The sequence below is a fragment of the Oncorhynchus nerka genome, linkage group LG6 (assembly GCF_034236695.1).
Source record: "Oncorhynchus nerka isolate Pitt River linkage group LG6, Oner_Uvic_2.0, whole genome shotgun sequence".
In the NCBI taxonomy this organism is placed as follows: domain Eukaryota; kingdom Metazoa; phylum Chordata; class Actinopteri; order Salmoniformes; family Salmonidae; genus Oncorhynchus; species Oncorhynchus nerka.
This window is the reverse complement of record NC_088401.1, coordinates 62212470-62233479: the sequence shown is the minus strand read 5'-3', so window position 1 is coordinate 62233479 and position 21010 is coordinate 62212470. Positions and strand designations below refer to the sequence as shown.

Below are 21010 nucleotides of genomic sequence, written 5' to 3'. Positions count from 1 at the left end.
GATCCAGTTGCAGAATAAGGTGTTTAGTCCCAGGGTCCTTAGCTTAGTGATGAGCTCTGTGGGCACTATGGTGTTGAACGCTGAGCTGTAGTCAATGAATAGCATTCTCACATAGGTGTTCCTTTTGTCCAGGTGGGAAAGGGCAGTGTGGAGTGCAATATAGATTGCATCATCTGTGGATCTGTTTGGGCGGTATGCAAATTGGAGTGGGTCTAGGGTTTCTGAGATAATGGTGTTGATGTGAGCCATGATCAGCCTTTCAAAGCACTTCATGGCTAGGGACGTGAGTGCCACGGGTCTGTAGTCATTTAGGCAGGTTGCCTTAGTGTTCTTGGGCACAGGGACTATGGTGGTCTGCTTGAAGCATGTTGATATTACAGACTCGATCAGGGACATGTTGAAAATGTCATGACTCAATCTTAGCCCTGTATTGACGCTTTGTCTGTTTGATGGTTCGTCGCAGGGCATAACGCGATTTCTTGTAAGCTTCCGGGTTAGAGTAGAGCACCTTGAAAGCGGCAGCTCTACCCTTTAGCTCAGTGCGAATGTTGCCTGTAATCCATGGCTTCTGGTTGGGGTATGTACGTACAGTCACTGTGGGGACGACGTCCTCAATGCACTTATTGATAAAGCCAGTGACTGATGTGATGTATTCCTCAATGTCATCAGAAGAATCCCGGAACATGTTCCAGTCTGTGATAGCAAAGCAGTCCTGTAATCTGCTTCATCACTGGTGCTTCCTGCTTTAATTGTTGCTTGTAAGCAGGAATCAGGAGGATAGAGTTGTGGTCGGATTTACCAAATGGAGGGCGAGCTCTGTACGCATCTCTGTGTGTGGAGTACAGGTGATCTAGATTTTTTTCTCCCTCTGGTTGCACATTTAACATGTTGTTAGAGATTTGGTAGAACTGATTTAAGTTTCCCTGCATTAAAGTCTTCGGCCACTAGGAGCGCGACCTCTGGGTGAGTGGTTTCCTGTTTGCTTATTTCCTTATACAGCTGGCTGAGTGCGGTCTTAGTGCCGGCATCTGTCTGTGGTGGTAAATAAACAGCCACGAAAAAAGTATAAGCTGAGAACTCTCTAGGCAAGTATTGTCGCCTGCAATTTATCATAATATACTCTACTTCAGGCGAGCAAAATCTAGAGAATTCCTTAGATTTCGTGCACCAGTATTTGATGTCCCGTTGGTAGGATATTCGTGATCGTACCTCGTCTAGTTTATTGTCCAATGATTGCACATTGGCGAGTAATATTGATGGTAATGGCAGCTTTCCTAGTTGTCTTCCGCGGGTCCGGACGAGGCATCCGGGTCTTCTTCCTCTGCGTTGTTTCCTTTTGCGAATAATTGGTGTGTCTGCCCTGTGGAGTGTTTGGAGAATATCGAGTCCTGCTTGCTGCTGTTGTTGAAAAAATATTTGTCTGATCTGAGGTGAGTGATCGCTGTCCTGATATCCAGAAGCTCTTTTCTGCCATAAGATACGGTTGCAGTAACATTATGTACAAAATAATTTACAAATATCGCAAAAAAAAAACACATAACAGAACAATTGGTTGGGAGACCGTAAAACGGCGGCCATCCCCCCCGGAACCATTTTCCAAATAATCTACCCTCTACCCTTTAGCTCAGTGTGGATGTTCCTGTAATCCATGGCTTCTGGTTGGGGTCAATGTTGGGATGACGTCATCGATGCACTTATTGATGAAGCCATTTACTGATGTGGTGTACTCCTCAATGCCATCGGAGGAATCCGAGAACATATTCCAGTCTGTGCTAGCAAACAGTCCTGTAGTTTAGCATCTGCGTCATCTGACCACTTCCGTATTGAGCGAGTTTCTGGTACTACCTGCTTTAGTTGTTGCTTGTAAGTAGGAATCAGGAGGATAGAGTTATGGTCAGATTTGCCAAATGGAAGGTGAGGGAGAGCTTTGTACATGTCTCTGTGTGTGGAGTAAAGGTGGTCTAGAGGTTTTTTTCTCTGCTTGCGCATGTAACATTCTGGTAGAAATGAGTTAAAACAGATGTAAGTTTCCTTGCATTAAACTCCCCAGCCACTAGGAGCACCGCCTTTGGATGAGTATTTCTTTGTTTGCCTATGGCCTGTGGTCTTTAGTGCCAGCATCGGTTTCTGGTGGTAGATAGACAGCTACGAAAAATATAGATAAATGGTGTGGCCTACAGCTTACCACGAGATACTCTACCACAGGCGAGCAAAACCTTGAGACTTCCTTAATATTAGATTTTGTGCACCAGCTGTTATTTACAAATAGACACAGACCGCCACCCCTTGTCTTACCAGAGGCAGCTATTCTATTTTGCTGATGCACGGAAAACCCAGCCAGCTGTATGTTATCCATGTCGTCGTTCAGCCACGACTCAGTGAAACATAAGATATTACCGTTTTTAATGTCCCGTTGGTAGGATAGTCTTGATCGGTGCCTGTCCTGTATATAATCCAATGAATTCACGTTGCCTAATAAGACTGATGGTATCTGACGGAATCTTACAAGGCAACCCGATCTACGTCCCTGATATCTCCGTCTCTTCTTCATGTGAATGACAGGGATTTAGCCTTGTCCGGTGTCTGAAGTAAATCCTTTGTGTCTGACTCGTTAAAGAAAAAGTATCCGTCCAGTACGAGTTGAGTAATCGCTATCCTGATATCCAGAAGCACTTTTCGGTCATAAGAGACATTATGTCCAAAATAAGTTACAAATAACATGAAAAAACACATAATAGCACAATTGGTTAGGAGCCGGTAAAACGGCAGCCATCTCCTCCGGCGCCATTCAACATGTGTGTGTGTGTGCACGTGCATGTGCGTGAAACGTGTGTGTACCTGTCTAGTTATTGGGAGTAATAGTGGTGAGAAGAATGTGCATTGACAGGGACAAGCACTAACCATGTGGCAAATAGTGCTGATAAAGTGGATGAACAGTTGATTGGTGATTGAGGTGGCAGAGGCACCAGGAGAAGGGATTCACATTCCTACAGTATATGTTGAAGATGCAAAGATTGAAGACGTTCAGAGGGAAATGGATTAGTGGTGATGGCCTACCAGACACTATCTAGATCTCTACCGATCAAATATTTTTGGTAGTTTTCTCATTGACAAATTGGTCTTATTTAGAGAAGGAGATATATGGTAATCAAAGGCTGATTGTTGATGGCTAAGGGAGAGGCCTGCTAGCTAGACTTATCAGTCAAGGCCATTGGTAATCAGGTTTTTCTAAGAACACAGACATGCATGGAATTGGTGTTTTCCTCCGTTGCTGGGTTCTCCCTTTCCATATTGATCACATGCTTTTTTCTCTCGTTATCTCTTCCTTGTCTCAAACAAGGTCTCACTCTCCCTCTCTCCATCACACACACACAGGCTGTGATTCAATTAGATCGAGGGTTATAGGCATTTCGTTTTTTAAATGCAATTTCCTATTGAGTCGACATACGTAGAGTTTTCCGTGCCGTACTTGCCCAGCCTATTGTCAGTGTTTACCTGTTGGATCAGAATACAGGGAAAACACATTACTAACAGTTATGAAATTGAATACCACTTTCCATATATTTGACTGGACACTGCAACTATATGACATACAAAACTCTTCTGTGCGATTGGAGATTGCCCATGAGTAATGGTCTCCAACACCAGACACATTGTCAGCCATTAATTTTTTTATTTGTTTAAAAAAAAAAATTCTACTGTGTTATTGACTTGTTTATTGTTTACTCCATGTGTAACTCTGTGTTGCTGTCTGTTCACACTGCTATGCTTTATCTTGGCCAGGTCGCAGTTGTAAATGAGAACTTGTTCTCAACTAGCCTACCTGGTTAAATAGAGGTGAAATAAAAAAAAAATATAAAAAATTGTCAAGATTTGAGCGGCAGCTTCAGGGGCTACCACCAGGGGGCTCTAGCCTCAAAGCAAAACTCCACTGTAACAAAATAATACTGCTGAAGGACATTTGTGACTGTGACATACTGTAAGATTCAAGGAGAGTCACCGTTTTGTGTAGATCAACATCTGACTTTAAAGGTGCTCAATTATTTATTTGTAGCTTCAAATGGTAACGGCTCAGCGGAGCACTCAATAGCCAAGGCTGGTAAAAAAAATAAGTAACGTACAAATGAAGTCAGCAAAACAGCCTCAACCTCTCCTCAAGGTACGATAATGATGTACTATGATTTGAATACTCTATAGCAATGTCCATTCATACAGTTTTCACTGTAATTCACCTCTAACAAAATGATATCTTACATTCACCGTGACGAATACATAAGGAATGGGGCATTTATTTGACAGTGTGTCCCAAAAAGGCAAATGGACCGTAATGGGATTTTGCTCTGCTTAGAGGCTGTGGATTTTCTCTTGTATACAATTACATCCAGCCTACTGCAGAGCCTTCTGGCGTGCATGTCTTTGTATGCTTGCAGTGACCCAAAGGTCCGTCTTGTTTCTAATTTCCACTGTTTATTGCATGTTTCGTATCAGTCTCTGTGTTTCAGGAGACCACCATGGAAGCAGCAATCACATGTGGACAGGGAGACAAAATACCAAGCTTTCACAGACGAAACCTCCAGGGGTGAAAGAGTATGTGCCTGTGTGTGAGAGAGAGGGAGAGAAAGAGGGTGTATGTGTGTGCATGCTTAAGTGTATGTGTATGTGTTCAACTATTCTTGTGGAGACCAGAAATAGCCAAAAGAATAGTAAACAAACACTAATTTGAGGGTAAGAGTACGAGGGTAGGGTAAGAGTACGATTAGGGGTTAGAGAAAATAGGATTTAGAATGGGACTAAATTGTGTGTCCCCACAAGGTTAGCTTTACAAAGGGAAAGGGCGATACCTAGTCGGTTGTCCAACAGAATGTACTCAACTGAAATATACCTTCCGCATTTAACCCAACCCCTCTGAATGAGAGAGGTGCCTTCATTGACATCCACATCTTCGGCACCCGGGGAACAGTGGGTTAACTGCCTTGCTCAGGGGCAGAGTGCGTGTGTGTGTGTGTGTGTGTGTGTGTGTGCACTAGAGAGAGAGAGAGAGAGAGAGAGAGAGAGAGAGAGAGAGAGAGAGAGAGAGAGAGATTCCACAATGTGAAGTGCTGACATCTGCTGCAGGCTTTTGCAGGGGTGGAATGTGATACTCTTCTTTACACAAAGGGACTTGGCCCTTACAGAAGGCACAAGAGGACCTCTATATGCCACACTCCATGGAGGCAACACACCAACCCGTGTATCACAGCCATGCAATCTCTTATCTGCCGTTAATTTTGATTAAAAACATTAAAACCTCTCACACTTTTCAGGTGGTGATATCTTTAGGCTTTCCCTCTCTCTGAGGCTGCAATGTCTCACCAATGTGAGACAGGGCTAAGTTGCTCTGCCATTGCATCATGTGTCATGGTGAATAGGTTCAATGTGTCTGCAACTCCCTTTGATTGCTTTGTCTGCTGGTATACTTACACAGGGACACACACACACATATGAGGATTCCACTGACAATGAGATGAGAGTAACCACATGAAACGCATATGATGAGGTACAGCATTGTGCTGGAGAGTGGAAATTGGGAACATAAGGGGGAAATGGTAACAGCGGTGTCTACAGCTTTGAAATGACACATTTTGAGTTCTTAAACATTTCCCCAAACAGGCATTAGGCATTATTCTAACTTCCCCATGATGAAAAGTTCTGGGCAATGATGGTGAGACGAAGGAATGAGTCCAGGGGGAGTGTTTATGGTACAGTATTCACATTGTTGAAATGGGAAAGTTATGTGTAGCCTACAGTGCCAATATCACAATTATATTAACCCTTAATGGCATGATATCACAAGGAATATGTTTAACAGCAATGGGTAGGAAAAAACAAAGAGGGAAAAAGAGGACTAGCTGATCGAAATGATATTTTGTACATTACATTGTGACCTATTGCATTAACATTGCTTGACTCAAATGTGCCATGCATTATCACTCTATTGATGCAAAATCTAGCTGATATCATTTATGATGTGATTATAATGAAGATTAATTATAAAATGTATAGTAGATACAGTAGTTAAATTCAGGCACAATGCATTACGCATCATGGACACACATGGTTTGTTCCTGTAGGCTACTTTATCAGAAACATAAATGGCAAAACAAACAGTAAAAAAGGTTTTCAAGTGTCTGTCCTATATCTAAGAGATATAAGAAAACTCAGGAAAAAAATAAAACATATTTTAGACCCATGTTTGGTCACGTTATTCATGGCACATTTGAACCCAATGGCCTTTTTGCAATTTTTACAGCCGGTACTTGGCAATGCTCCCTCTGAACTGGGCACAGCTCAGCCTGGCACTGCAGCACAGAAATATCAGGCGACAGAGAGAAGCACGATTGAACTTCCCTCAACTTCCTATAGCAGTGGTCACCAACTGATAGGTCGCGATCAACTGGTCAATCACCAAGGCACTCCTAGTCGATTGCCAAACATTTATGTAAAAAAAGAATGATGAAGTCTTGTGTTCCTATTTTTTTTATTTGTCTAGGGCAGGTGCACCCGATTCAGCTGCCCTGCACGCCAGGTAGGCAAACTGCTGCCATTTTGAACTATTGCATATGTCTGAAGGCACAAACTCTGCCTTCCCGGTGGCCCAGAGAGCAAATATAGTGCACTGTAGGCCTACCGCTGGCCAATCGGATGGCTCAGATAACCGTGTCTGCAGTTAGGTAGCAGGCATAAAAGAAAGTTACAGCTAAGCTGATACTGTGAGATTTCAAAACATTTAAAACCATGACTAGAGAGAGACGGTCAGATAATACAGCAAAGATATGCTGTTTTTATGAATTCATTCATGTTTAAGTTATTCAGCACTGTCAACACTTTGTGTTCTACACATTTATAAGCCATAAAATGTGCGTTCTTCCTATTTCCACTCAGCGCTACAACAAGCACTGCAACAGTAATAAATTAGTTGGAAAGTGTATCTATAGGCTTGCGTTTTTTATCGAGGAATATTTTACTTTCTCTGTTCCTAGGAGTAACAACATGAATTTGAGCATGAGGCAGAAATAATGCAGTGCGACTTGAGTTTCGCTATCAGCTGGAAGACGCTGTCCCTTTTTAGTCAGTGACAGTGGAGAAAAGGGAGAGCAGGGGGATGTTGAATGGTGGGTCCTCAGTCTGCTGCTCTCTCCCTCCGCTGAGACTAATTTTTATTTTATTTAACCTTTATTTAACTGAGACTGATCATTAGATGTTGACACAATCAGCCCAGTAAAATAAAAATAAAAAGCTAATTATTTAAATATATGCTCACTCAGCTGTGCTTCACGAGTAATACAACAATAGACCTTTTACAGGTGTGATCATATTGCCGACCTCAAATTTTGAAATATAATTTCAAAAAGGGGCCCGAACAACAATGCATTGGTAAGGCAATTCAAGCAAAGCCAATATGCGGTGGCAATGTATTGGGCATATAGCTTACTGCGCAAACCTCATTGCTACAGTACTGTTTTTAATTGGTTAATGTTGCAAAGGCTTACGTTTTTTTAAAAGTCATGAGCGGTAGATCTTGCATTTTGACTCAAAATGATCTTGACTCAGAAAAGGTTGGTGACCACTGTGCTAGAGTTTTCCCTGTTAACACTGTCAACGTTTCCTTTACTGAGGCAATTGTGACACACAATATTAGCCACTTTCAATGCAACATACCGAAACAAAACAAACTGTGCAACATATGTTGTTGTAGGCAGAATGCATCAGAGTAGGATTCTATTGCATTGACACGCACTATTCAGCCCGTACTCTACACAAACTAGCAGAGTAAGCAAACAATAAGCAAACAAGAAAATGCTCATCCAGAAGCGGCGCTGCTAGTGGCAGGGGCATTTAATGCAGGCAAACTTAAATCCGTTACACATTTACATTACATTTAAGTCATTTAGCAGACGCTCTTATCCAGAGCGACTTACAAATTACACCTCATTTCAGCACGACCAGCATGTCACATGCAACCAGAGGAAAAAAGACCACCTATTCTCCACACACAGAAATAAATAGAAAGCTCTCCCTCGCCCTCCATATGGCAAATCTGACCATAATTCTATCCTCCTGATTTCTGCTTACAAGCGAAAACTAAAGCAGGAAGTACCAGTGACTCGCTCAATACGGAAGTGGTTAGATGACGCTACAGGACTGTTTTGTTAGCACAGACTGGAATATGTTCCGGGATTCATCCAATGGCATTGAGGAGTATACCACCTCAGTCATCGGTTACATCAATAAGTCCATCGAAGACGTCGTCCCCACAGTGACCATACGTACATATCCCAACCAGAAGCCATCGATTACAAGTAACATCTGCATCAAGCAAAAGGCTAGAGCTGCCTCTATCAAGGAGCAGGACACTAATCCGGATGCTTATAACAAATCCCGCTATGCCCTCAGATGAACCATCAAACAAGCAAAGCGTCAATACAGGATTAAGATTGAATACTACTGCACTGGCTCTGACGCTCGTCGGATATGGCAGGGCTTGAAAACTATTACGGACTACAAAGGGAAACCAAGACATGAGCTGCCCAGTGACGCGAGCCTACCAGATGAGCTAAATGCCTTTTATGCTCGCTTCAAGGCAAGCAACACTGAAGCATGCACGAGAGCACCAGCTATTCTAGACGACTGTGTGATAATGCTCTCGGTAGCCAACGTGAGCAAGACCTTTGAACAGGTCAACATTCACAAAGCCGTGGAGCCAGACGGATTACCAGGACGTGTACTCAAAGCATGCGTGGAGCAACTGGCAAGTGTCTTCACTGACATTTTCAACCTCTCCCTGATCGAGTATGTAATACCTACATGTTTAAAGCAGATCAGCATAGTCCCTGTGCCCAAGGGAAGCAAAGGTAACCTGCCTAAATGATTACCACCCCATAGCACTCACGTCGGTAGCCATGGAAGTGCTTTGAAAGGCTAGTCATGGCTCACATCAACAGCATCCTTCCGTATTCCCTTCACCCACTCCAATTCGCATACCACCCAAACAGATCCACAGAATCTCAATCGCACTCCACACTGCCCTTTCCCACCTGGAAAAAAGGAACACCTATGTGAGAATGCTGTTCATTGACTACAGCTCAGCATTCAACACCATAGTGCCCACAAAACTCATCACTAAGCTAAGGACCCCGGGACTAACAGTTCCCTCTGCAACTGATCCTGGACTTCCTGACGGGCTGCCACCAGGTGGTAAGGGTAGGAAACAACACTACTGCCACAGTGATCTTCAACACTGGGGCCCCTCTGGGTGTGTACTTAGTCAGGAGCTGATTGTGGACTACAGGAAAAGGTTGGTCGAACAGGTCCACATTAACATCAACGGGCTGTAGTGGAGTGGGTCGAGAGTTTCAAGTTCCTTGGTGTACACATCACTAAAGAACTATCATGGTCCAAACACACCGAGACAGTAATGAAGAGGGCATGACAACACCTTTTCCCCCTCAGGAGACTGAAAAGATTTGGCATGGGTCCCCAGATCCTCAAAAAGTTCTACAGATGCACCATCGAGAGCATCCTCACCGGATGCATCACAGCCTGGTATGGCAACTGCTCGGCATCTGACCGCGCTACAGAGGGTAGTGCGTACGGCCCAGTACATCACCGGGGCCAAGCTTCCTGCCATCCAGGACCTATATACTAGGCTTTGTCAGAGGAAAGCCCCAAAAAAATGTCATAGACTGTTACCGCACAGCGTATGCTGCTACCACACTGCAAGCGGTACCGGAGCTCCAAGTCTAGGACCAAAAGGCTCCTTAACAGCTTCTACCCCCAAGCCATAAGATTGCTGCACAATTAATCAAATAGCCACCGGACTATTTGCATTGACACCACCCTCCCTCCATTTGTTTTGTACACTGCTGCTACTCACTGTTTATTATCTATGCATAGTCACTTCACCCCTACCTACATGTACAAATTACCTTGACTAACCTGTACCTCCCACATTGACTCAGTACCGGTACCCCGATGTATATAGCCTTGTTATTGTTCTTTTATTGTGTTACTTTTTATTATTTTTTTTACTTCAGTTTATTTGGTAAATATTCTCTTAACTCTTTCTTGAACTGCACTGTTGGGCTTGTGAGTACGCATGTCACCGTAAGGTAAACACTTGTTGTATTCGGCGCATGTGACATACAGTTTTATTTGATTATAAACAATCAGAGCTGCAGTAGGCCTATATGCAAATAGACCTTTGCCATACATGGGTCTGTGCCATTTACTTTGAACTGGACTGTGTTTACAGCATTAGCGGCCATGCGTAGATGCACTTGTTTTGAGATCAAAGCGAGAGCTTCGTGTAGCCACGTGTGCACATTTTGTTCATATCCTTTGCTAGTTACTGAGTTAATAGCCCGGTAATAGATCATTTGTAGTCAGCAATAGAGGAGTGATTGCTTCCAACAAGTGTACAAAATATATCAGTTTCTAGACAAGCGAGTCAGGTAAAAAGCGGGAGGGTTTTTTGGTCTTAAAGTGGCCGTGTTTTATTTTGAGAAAGGCTTCAATAAGGGTAGCATGAATAGTCTGATTCTCTGTAATAATGGTATGGTAATAATAATGCAGTTTATTTTGTGAAGTGGTTTATTGCATCAAACAACACAACAACATGTTCAGTCACCTTGTCTGAAGGACAAGTGGATTAACAGGTTAATGGCAAGCCCTACATTCAGCTTCAGCCACTATAAGAAACGGTAGATCTCTAGCATAAATTCACCGGGGCATGGATTCATCAATAGACTCTAGAGCATGTTAGTCCTATGGTTATTTTGCATACAACCTTCACACAACTTTCTGGAAATTGTGCAGGATAGTGGCTTGGTTTAAGGTTCAATCATGGTTACATTTCATTTCAATTTTGGTAATGTTCTAGGAACTTTCTCCAACTGGTTTGACATTTGGAATGTTCTTAAATAGTTCAGAGAACTGTCACGCCCTGGTCTTAGTATTTTGTGTTTTCTTTATTATTTTGGTCAGGCCAGGGTGTGACATGGGTTATTTATGTGGTGTGTTTTTGTCTTGGGGTTTTTGTAGGTTATGGGATTGTGGTATAGTAGAGTTGTCTAGGTAAATCTATGGTTCCCTAGAGTGGTTCTCAATCAGAGGCAGGTGTTTATCGTTGTCTCTGATTGGGAACCATATTTAGGCAGCCATATTCTTTGAGTGTTTCATGGGTGATTGTTCCTGTCTCTGTGTTTGTTTGCACCAGATAAGGCTGTTTAGGTTTTTCATGTTTATGTATTGTTTGTTATCATCTTTATTAAAGAAGTGTAATAATAACCACGCTGCATTTTGGTCCAATCCCTGCTACACCTCTTCAGAGGAAGAACCTTAACAAGAACGTTAAGAAACAATGTTGTTCTGTGGGAATTTCAATACTTCAGCATAATGTTTCTTACAGGTTTCCTTACAGGTTTCCTATTTAAAGACATTTTCTCAAATTGCTCAGAGAACATTAAGAAAACTTTCCATAGAAATCACAAAAAAACTTTAACGTTCAGAGAATGTTATTTAAGCAATAAGCACGAGGGGGTGTAGTATATGGCCAATATACCATGGCTAAGGGCTGTTCTTAGGCAAGACACAACATGGAGTGCCTGGATACATCCCTTAGTTGTATCCAGCTTCAGTTTGAAGTGAAGGTGTTAGCTATATTGTTGGCTAGCTCCTCTAAACAACACAGTGTCCTGACAGGTGAGCATATTTTTTTATGCCAGGCGAAATCGCACTTCATTAGCTCATTGTTATGGATGTATCCAAATAAATGTCTCTAGAAAACAGCTTAAACAAATGCTAACTACTACTACTACTTTGCAGTTATTCTGGCTGCACTTTTTGACGTGACTGTACATTTGCCGTAGTTGGCTAGCTAGCAAGCAAGGGATAAGAACGTTGCCAGCCAGTATAGCAATGGAACTTTTAGAACGAGCGATACAGAACAAAAAGACTGAACGAATGGGTCTAGCAACCGAACCGATGGAACGAACGACCAGCCTGCTTGGGTAGCAACCCTAGATTAGGGTCGGGACTATATCTTGTGGAAGGATAACATTTATAATAAAATGTATAATGAGAACATGTCAATCATTATTTGAATATGTTGGTAACCCGTTGTATAAAAGTGATAATGTCCTCAAAGCCGGTGTTTGGAGGATATATTGGCGACTTCGTCTCGGGCCTAACATTACCCGTGCCAATATATCCTTCAAACACCGGCTTTGAGGACATTATCACTTAAACATATACTGTACATTCCGTTCTCAGCATCAACAGAACTCTCTCTATCCTCTAACTTGTTAAGTGTGTTAAGGTGTGATGGCTGAGCCCAGTAATTGGCCACACCTGATCTTGTTTCCTTTGAAATGGGGTCTGTTTAATAGACTAAAATGAACAGCTTTGTAAGCATTAAAAAAACATGGCACGCTAGCTCCATCCTGGTGGCACACTGGAATAATTCCATGGATAGAGAACAGAAGGTTATAGGCACCCCAATGCTGGAACCAGCTTCACTGTGAAGCTAGGACAGCAGAACCCTGCCCATCTTCCCGAAAACATCTGAAACCCTGCCTGTTCGAAGAGTATCTTAAATTATCCCACAGCACCCCCCTTTTGTGAACTTCCTGTGAACTATCACTCACACTTTACTTTTTTCCCCCTTACTAGGTCTGACTTGATAGCTACTTTATTACAGAACATTGTACTTACTTTGACTGTGATTTGTGGTTGTCCCACCTAGCTATCTTAAAATGAATGTGGTAACTGTAAATTGCTCTGGATAAGAGTGTCTGCTAAATGACAAATACAGAACAGAAGATTATAGGTTAAAATCTCACTCATGCCGTGTCACAATAAAAAATAAATGTGTGTGCAGGATTAATGCCTGGGAATTAATTTCCATGTGCCCTGTCTGTGCATGGAGTTTGAAGGTAAACCACAAATAAGCTAGCAGTGTTATTAAAAGTCTTATTGAAACATTCAGTGAAAGATTTAAGGAAGTTATTCCAAAAACTCAAAATTGCCCAAAAAATTCTGCCCTACAGAGCGTCAATAAAACCACCCAGGAAAACTTTCAGGTAACGTTAACTATATTAAAACATTCTGAGAAACTCCCTGCAACTTAAACATTTACTTCCCAGAACAGGTCGAAATGTTCACTTCCGTTCTCAGAATGTTTACAAAACATGATGTTTTACCCGTTTTATGGCTTTGTTCCCAGAACCAACTGGAAACCAAAAACGTATGTTCCCACAACTTACAAGGAACCAAATGTGCTGGCTGGACAAACACCAGGAGAGCTGGACATACACCAGGAGAGCTGCAGCAACTGAACAGTTAACTTCCCGGGTAGTTTTCTTCACTAGAAAGTTTTACTTTTTGTATAGCACCTGTTGTGTCGTCAGCTCAGTTGGCAGTCTGCTTTTCCAAAAATCCAGACCTTGTCGTCTCACTTTTAGCGACAGTTTAGCTCCAGTCTCCAGCCACCGAGCCAAGACCTCACCAAACAACTGGAGTTATGTGTGCTCTGCAATATCATCCACTGTACAAACTGTATCGAATTGCACTGCACTCTTGTGGTATCTGCGGTTAATGTGAAGTTTATTGTAATGCCTGCAAATCTGTGGATTGGACTTGCAGACGGCGGAGACTTTGGAAACTAATGAATGTCGCGCGCAGACAACAGTATCGCACCTCTCATTGGACAAAAAGTTTAAGAATTAAGCATTTACGATTTATTTCACTCAATATATAAGTAATTTGGTGCCTTTGATGGAACTTTAAAGTGGATATGTAATTTAGTTCAAGCGCAGCAGTGACTTTCTAACTTCCAAGGCAATTTTCCATATACCCCACAGGTGCGCACTTGTATCGGAACCAGTTTGTCGTGCGCTCGGCCGTTGGTTTCAAAAGTATCCTTTTGTGGATATTACGGGATTTTTTTGACGTTTCATTTTTTTTCAAAGGACTGTATTTGAATGAGATTATGTCGATTTTACTCTGCGTTTATCCGCTACAAATTTGTCCAAAACAGCATTGTTGTCATCCAAACAACCTTTGTGCATGGTGATACTAAACGTCTCGTCAACAGTGTTTTGTAATCGCTGTCCGCCACTAATCCAAATGATCCTTCCATTATTAATCCTGTTTGTATCGCTTCTCCAACAACATGGCTCAGAAGCTGAATCAAGTCATGTCAGCAAATTCCAACAACCAAGTTTAAAGGAACAAAACGGTAAGTTGCGTGTTTTGAATGTGTGTTTAGCTGTCAGTTTTAACATGGGTTGAGTTGGAAATAAAGGACTTTAACAATTCTCACATATCCATTCCTGCTCATACATAAACTTCCAGAACTCAAACCTACTCCTCTTACAAAGCACATCTTGCTTGAGTTTAAACAGCAATGAATGAATACGTTTTATTCAGTTCAAACAGCATTATCCAGGATAGGAAGTGGATATTATTACCTTTACCTTTCAAGTGTGCCGGTGTGTGTTTAAGGGGGAAACCCCTCTGAAATGTAATGTCCCCTGAGAGAGGTTCTCTCTATGATTGTCAAAGGCTCCATTCATTCAATGGTAGTCATTCCAGGTGATGTCATTTGCTTATCCTCTGAACCCCACTGATTTAGACTGTCAAATTGTTTTTTCTTTTATTGTTATTTCCCCTTTTAAAGTCAAATAAATATGGTGGTAAGACATACATACATTATTACATAGATTAAGAGACTGTCCAATTAATCATCTCTGCAAATAGTTTATTCTTTTCAGCATGTGGAACTTAGAATCAAGCTATTGTTGTGATGAGGTGTGTGTGCCTGTGTGCATGGATGTGCACACCTGTGCATAAATTCATAACTAGCCTATGCTTTTGCATCCAGGTAATTTTGCAGTTCATTTCACATTATTTGATGAAGCATACACTAGGCGGCTTATAGCAATGTACTCTTTCCATTCGTTTATTATATGGAAACTGTTTGCAGATTTTTGCTTTACACTAATACTGATTCGCTATCTCAAACTTTGTTTATTCAATACTTACCAGCGTCATTACCATATAATTACAGTGTCATTAACAACCAAAATTGTTTCTAATGCACAGCCCCCTCATGTTGTGGAAGGTCATATGTCACCCTATGTCTTACTTAAAACATTAGGCATTCTTCTTAAGAGTAAGATTAATTTATTGGTCAATTGCACATAAGGTCCAATTGAAATGTGACTTTCGCTTTTAACCCAACCCCTCAGAAAGGCACATATACATACATATACAGGGACCTGTTGTTGTGGGGTTTTAAGTGCCTTGCTCAAGGGCACAACGGCAGGCAATGGCATCTAGGATTTGATACCAGCAACCCTCTGATTGCTAGCTCACTTCCCACCCCATTTTTCCCGTTAGACCCAGGATTCGAACTGCCAGCCATCCGCTAGGCTACCCGTCACCTCAAACACCTAATTTGCATATCTCACATTCCTGCATGCAGCTCCTCCATTGGCAAACAGTGGCCACGCATTGAATGAGAATAAAGTCCCTGGCTAACGTTAACCTTTGGCTCTGACGTGTGAGTGTTTCACCAGCGCTCCAGTGTGGTTGATTGCTGATGCTCGGCGACAATTTGATACTGAAAGCTAGCCCTATCTGGCATGTTTAGTGGTGGTTACTGGGAGAGTGACAGTCCTGGGAGAGTTGCAGTCACTCTACTATCAGTCTCAGCATGGTTGCTAGTGTGGCCCTCTACTATCAGTCTCAGCATGGTTGCTAGTGTGGTACCTATACTATCAGTCTCAGCATGGTTGCTAGTGCAGTACCTATACTATCAGTCTCAGCATGGTTGCTAGTGTGGTCCCTCTACTATCAGTCTCAGCATGGTTGCTAGTGCAGTACCTATACTATCAGTCTCAGCATGGTTGCTAGTGTGGTCCCTCTACTATCAGTCTCAGCATGGTTGCTAGTGCAGTACCTATACTATCAGTCTCAGCATGGTTGCTAGTGCAGTACCTATACTATCAGTCTCAGCATGGTTGCTAGTGCAGTCCCTATACTATCAGTCTCAGCATGGTTGCTAGTGTGGTCCCTCTACTATCAGTCTCAGCATGGTTGCTAGTGCAGTACCTATACTATCAGTCTCAGCATGGTTGCTAGTGTGGTCCCTCTACTATCAGTCTCAGCATGGTTGCTAGTGCAGTACCTATACTATCAGTCTCAGCATGGTTGCTAGTGTGGTCCCTCTACTATATTCTCAGCATGGTTGCTAGTGCAGTCCCTATACTATCAGTCTCAGCATGGTTGCTAGTGCAGTCCCTATACTATCAGTCTCAGCATGGATGCTAGTGCAGTCCCTATACTATCAGTCTCAGCATGGTTGCTAGTGCAGTCCCTATACTATCAGTCTCAGCATGGTTGCTAGTGCAGTCCCTATACTATCAGTCTCAGCATGGTTGCTAGTGTGGTCCCTCTACTATCAGTCTCAGCATGGTTGCTAGTGCAGTCCCTATACTATCAGTCTCAGCATGGTTGCTAGTGTGGTCCCTCTACTATCAGTCTCAGCATGGTTGCTAGTGCAGTCCCTATACTATCAGTCTCAGCATGGTTGCTAGTGCAGTCCCTCTACTATCAGTCTCAGCATGGTTGCTAGTGCAGTCCCTATACTATCAGTCTCAGCATGGTTGCTAGTGCAGTCCCTATACTATCAGTCTCAGCATGGTTGCTAGTGTGGTCCCTCTACTATCAGTCTCAGCATGGTTGCTAGTGCAGTCCCTCTACTATCAGTCTCAGCATGGTTGCTAGTGCAGTCCCTATACTATCAGTCTCAGCATGGTTGCTAGTGCAGTCCCTGTACTACAGTAACTTCCTCCAAGGGAACTGTTGTTGTTGACCGTTGTTATGCAACCTGATACATAGGCTTTAATCTTTATTACAGAAGATGGAGTCCTAATCGCTAGGTGTGTCAGGCAGTAACGATCGGCCATGTCATTGTCATTCTGTTCCACTTGTCTCACATCTCCAGTGAGTGAGGCTCAGCCATTAATTAAACCACTTCACCTTGTATTGTAGCTTATTAAACTTTGGGTTTCAGGTTGGATTGTTTCTTGATGAATTAACATTTTGTTAATATGCTTAAATGTTTACAGTGTCTTTTCCACGATCTTGCGGTTGATAAGTGAGTGTTGGCATTGCATTTTCAGCCAAATGAAACTGCCTCAAAATCAAACTTCTGAAACTATTTTTCCAAAGATTCAAGAACCCAGCTGCACATTTTAGTACGAGATGCAGATTACCTAGGGATAATCTAGTGAAGCCTCTTTCAGCACCAGTCCAGGAAGCCGAGGAACATGCAAGACATGCCAAAGATCACAGGGGCTGCTGTTCTGAAAAAGACAGATTAGGGGATTACGGGGGGTTAATAGGACTCACAGGCCAATGGAAATGTGTAGCTTTTCACGTATGCATGGTTGTCTGGGGAAGAGGTCGACCGATTATGATTTTTCAACGCCGATACTGATACATGTTATTGGAGGACCAAAAAAAGCTGATACCGATTAATCGGCTGAGTTTTACATATATATATTTGTAATAATGACAATTACAACAATACTGAATGAACAATGAACACTTTTATTTTAACTCAATATAATACATCAATAAAATCAATTTAGTCTCAAATAAATAATGAAACATGTTCAATTTGGTTTAATTAATGCAAAAACAAAGCGTTGGAGAAGAAAGTAAAAGTGCAATAAGTGCCATGTAAAAAATCTATCGTTTAAGTTCCTTGCTCAGAACATGCGAACATATGAAAGCTGGTGGTTCCTTTTAACATGAGTCTTCAATATTTCCAGGTAAGAAGTTATAGGTTGTAGTTATTATAGGACTATTTCTCTCTATACCATTTGTATTTCATATAGCTTTGAGTGTTAGATGTTATAATAGGTACTTTAGTATTGCCAGCCTAATCTTGGGAGTTGATAGGCTTGAAGTCATAAACAGCACAATGCTTGAAGCATTGCGAAGAGCTGCTGGCAAACGCAGGAAAGTGCTGTTTGAATGAATGCTTACGAGCCTGCTGCTGCCTACCACCGCTCAGTCAGACTGATCTATCAAATCATAGTCTTAATTGTAATATAATAACACACAGAAATACGAGCCTTAGGTCATTAATATGGTCAAATCTGGAAACCATCATTTCGAAAACAAAATATTCATTCTTTCAGTGAAATACGGAACCGTTACGTATTTTATCTAACGGGTGGCATCCATAAGTCTAAATATTGCTGTTACATTGCACAACCTTCAATGTTATGTCATAATTATGTAAAATTCTGGCAAATTAGTTTGCAAAGAGCCAGGCGGCCCAAACTGTTGCATATACCCTGACTCTGCATGCAATGAACGCAAGAGAGGTGACAATTTCCCTAGTTAATATTGCCTGCTAACATGAATTTCTATGACCTAAATATGCAGGTTTAAAAAAGTAAACTTCTGTGTATTGATTCTAAGAAAGGCATTGATGTTTATGGTTAGGTACATTCGTGCAACGATTGTGCTTTTTCTTCCGCAAATGCGCTTTTGTTAAATCATCCCCCATTTGGCGAAGTTGGCTGTCTTTGTTAGGAAGAAATGGTCTGCACTGTAACGTCCGTCGTTAAATGAAGACCAAGGTGCAGCGTGGTAGGTGTACATTTTCTTTAATTATAAATGTTCGCCTCCCAGTGGTTAAGGGCCACCAGAGACTCTGGGTTCGCGCCCAGCCTCTGTCGTAACCGGCCGTGACCGGGAGGTCCATGGGGCGACGCACAATTGGCCTAGCGTCGTCCGGGTTAGGGAGGGTTTGGCTGGTTGGGATATCCTTGTCTCATCGCGCACCAGCGACATTGGTGCGGCTGGCTTCCGGGTTGAATGCGCTCTGTGTTGAGAAGCAGTGCGGCTGGTTGGGTTGTGTATTGGAGGACGCATGACTTTCGACCTTCGTCTCTCCCGAGCACGTACGGGAGTTGTAGCGATGAGACAAGATAGTAGCTACTAACAATTGGATACCACGAAATTGGGGAGAAAAAGGGGGTAATTTTTTTAATGATTTTTTATTATAAATGTTCCACCAAAAACAATAAACATCTCAACGAACGAAAAGCTAGGAGTGCAACACATGCAACACAAAAAGACAAGATCCCACAACAGAAGTTGGGAAAAAGGGCTGCCTAAGTATGATCCCCAATCAGAGACAATGATAGACAGCTGCCTCTGATTGGGAACCATACTCGGCCAACAAAGAAATGTAAACATAGATTTCCCACCCTAGTCACACCCTGACCTATCAAATAGAGAATTTAAAGGATCTCTAAGGTCAGGGCGTGACATTCACACAGTTCGCAATGAGCCAGGCGGCCCAAACTGCTGCATATACCCTGACTCTGTTGCACAGAACGCAAGAGAACTTGAAATCGGCCCTAATTAATCGGTCATTCCGATTAATCGGTTGACCTCTAGTCTGGGGACACAGAAGTGCATTGTGCATTCAACAGGTCCCAATACAAACAAACAAACAGACGATAAGGAACCAACATGCATAATGGTCTGTAGTATGTTAGGTCACTTCAGACCATGAATAGGATTTGAGATGTAGCTATACATGGAGGTGGAACTTTCGTGTCATGCGTTGACGTCAATGGATAGTTGCATCAAACTTTAAGTTATTCTTGCAAATCTCAAGTCACTCTCTGGCCCTTATCTATCTGGAGATTTGACAAACTTTAAAGAAAACTGAATGTACTGTGTAGTTCCATACAGAGACAAGCGTAATTTCCTCAAATCAAACCCATAGCCTTGTGCGTGGTGTGGGATTTGTTGAAGTCAGCATATTGCATGTTTTGCCCGGTTTAGGAAGTAACACCTCTCCCTATCAGGCAATGATTACCCAATGTGTGCTGGGCTCACTATGGTGGTTTATATAGCTGTTAGCCCAGTCTGTTGACAGATACCAGTTTGTCAGCTGGGATTCACGGTACCAGTCTGTTGTTGTGTTAAGTGGATCCCATAGTGGTTAAGTTTATATTTGATTTGAAATTACGGGATAGCTGTAAACTGGTGAAACAACACCAAAAGGATTTGGAATATCAAGTTATTCTTTAATATGGTACAAATGCTTCTCTAAATAAGTTTCTCAGGGTGAACTAATGTACTGTAGCAATGCACAGTTAGTTACTCGCACTAAGGTAGTCGGCCTACACCGACAACAAAAAAATGCCTAAAAGTAAAATGGGTAATTTTTGACCCACTTGTAAGGACATTGCAACACAAATAGACCAGAAAATGTACTGACCACACAAGAGCCTTTCCTCACTGAGACCCCAAACACAGTCAGTCTGTCCACAAGCAGTCCATGTAGACTTGTTCCCCTCTCACCACCCCAGAGTCTCAAGTGAGGACTAACAGTAGATAACAGTGTCTATGTTTTTGCTGTCAGCACAACTTGAATGTCGGAGAACTGTATTTGGCAGGCGAGCATGCCACCGCCTGCCTGCTGTTTGTCATTTTGGGCAGCGAGTGTACATTCTCCCCAAGCAGGAGGGAGTTTCTCAAGGGAACTGGGTCACAGGTTTTTAAGCTCTGCATTGGCAGAGAAAAGCCTCTCCAGGCAGGCGGTGGCTTCTCTCTCACTTGCAGTATCAACATTACCCCCAGGTACTTTGTAAGGCCCGATTGTTTTCAGCAGAATCAATGTCCTTTTCAGGTCAGCATCCTGAGTGTCTTTTTTTCAAGGACACAAAAAAATCTTGACATTCTCATTGATATGTCCCTGTGGGGAGGGTCTCCCATCCAGCCACAGTTCTGTAACAGTGCATTCCTTTTCTTTTTGTATCACAATACATTCCCTTCTTGTCCTTTTAAAGAGTAAGGGGGGAATAGTCTTCCTATACTATGTGGATAGGGAACATCTGTGTCCTCAACTTAATCCACCAGTCAAGGCCTTACA

The 21010-nt window shown here is 42.4% G+C and overlaps 2 protein-coding genes across 4 annotated transcripts in view; one reads left to right on the top strand and one right to left on the bottom strand.

Annotated features, from left to right (window-relative positions):
• The window catches only part of glrbb (glycine receptor, beta b), a 63957-nt gene extending 43429 nt beyond the window's left edge, over positions 1–20528 (bottom strand). Inside the window, exons 1-2 of one of the 3 annotated variants that reach the window (XM_029662271.2) lie at positions 20357–20528; positions 17319–17408 (exon numbers count right to left, since the gene is read on the bottom strand). The gene's annotated coding sequence lies outside the window, so the exon portion shown is untranslated. The remainder of the gene's footprint in view (positions 1–17318; positions 17409–20356) is intronic. The other 2 variants (XM_029662273.2, XM_029662272.2) reach the window with 2 other exon arrangements.
• LOC115130813 (platelet-derived growth factor C-like) overlaps positions 13340–21010 on the top strand; it is a 70045-nt gene continuing 62374 nt past the window's right edge. The window contains exon 1 of the mRNA XM_029662275.2: positions 13340–14275. Within this exon, the coding sequence (XP_029518135.1) occupies positions 14104–14275 (172 nt within the window). The 5' untranslated portion in view covers positions 13340–14103. The remainder of the gene's footprint in view (positions 14276–21010) is intronic.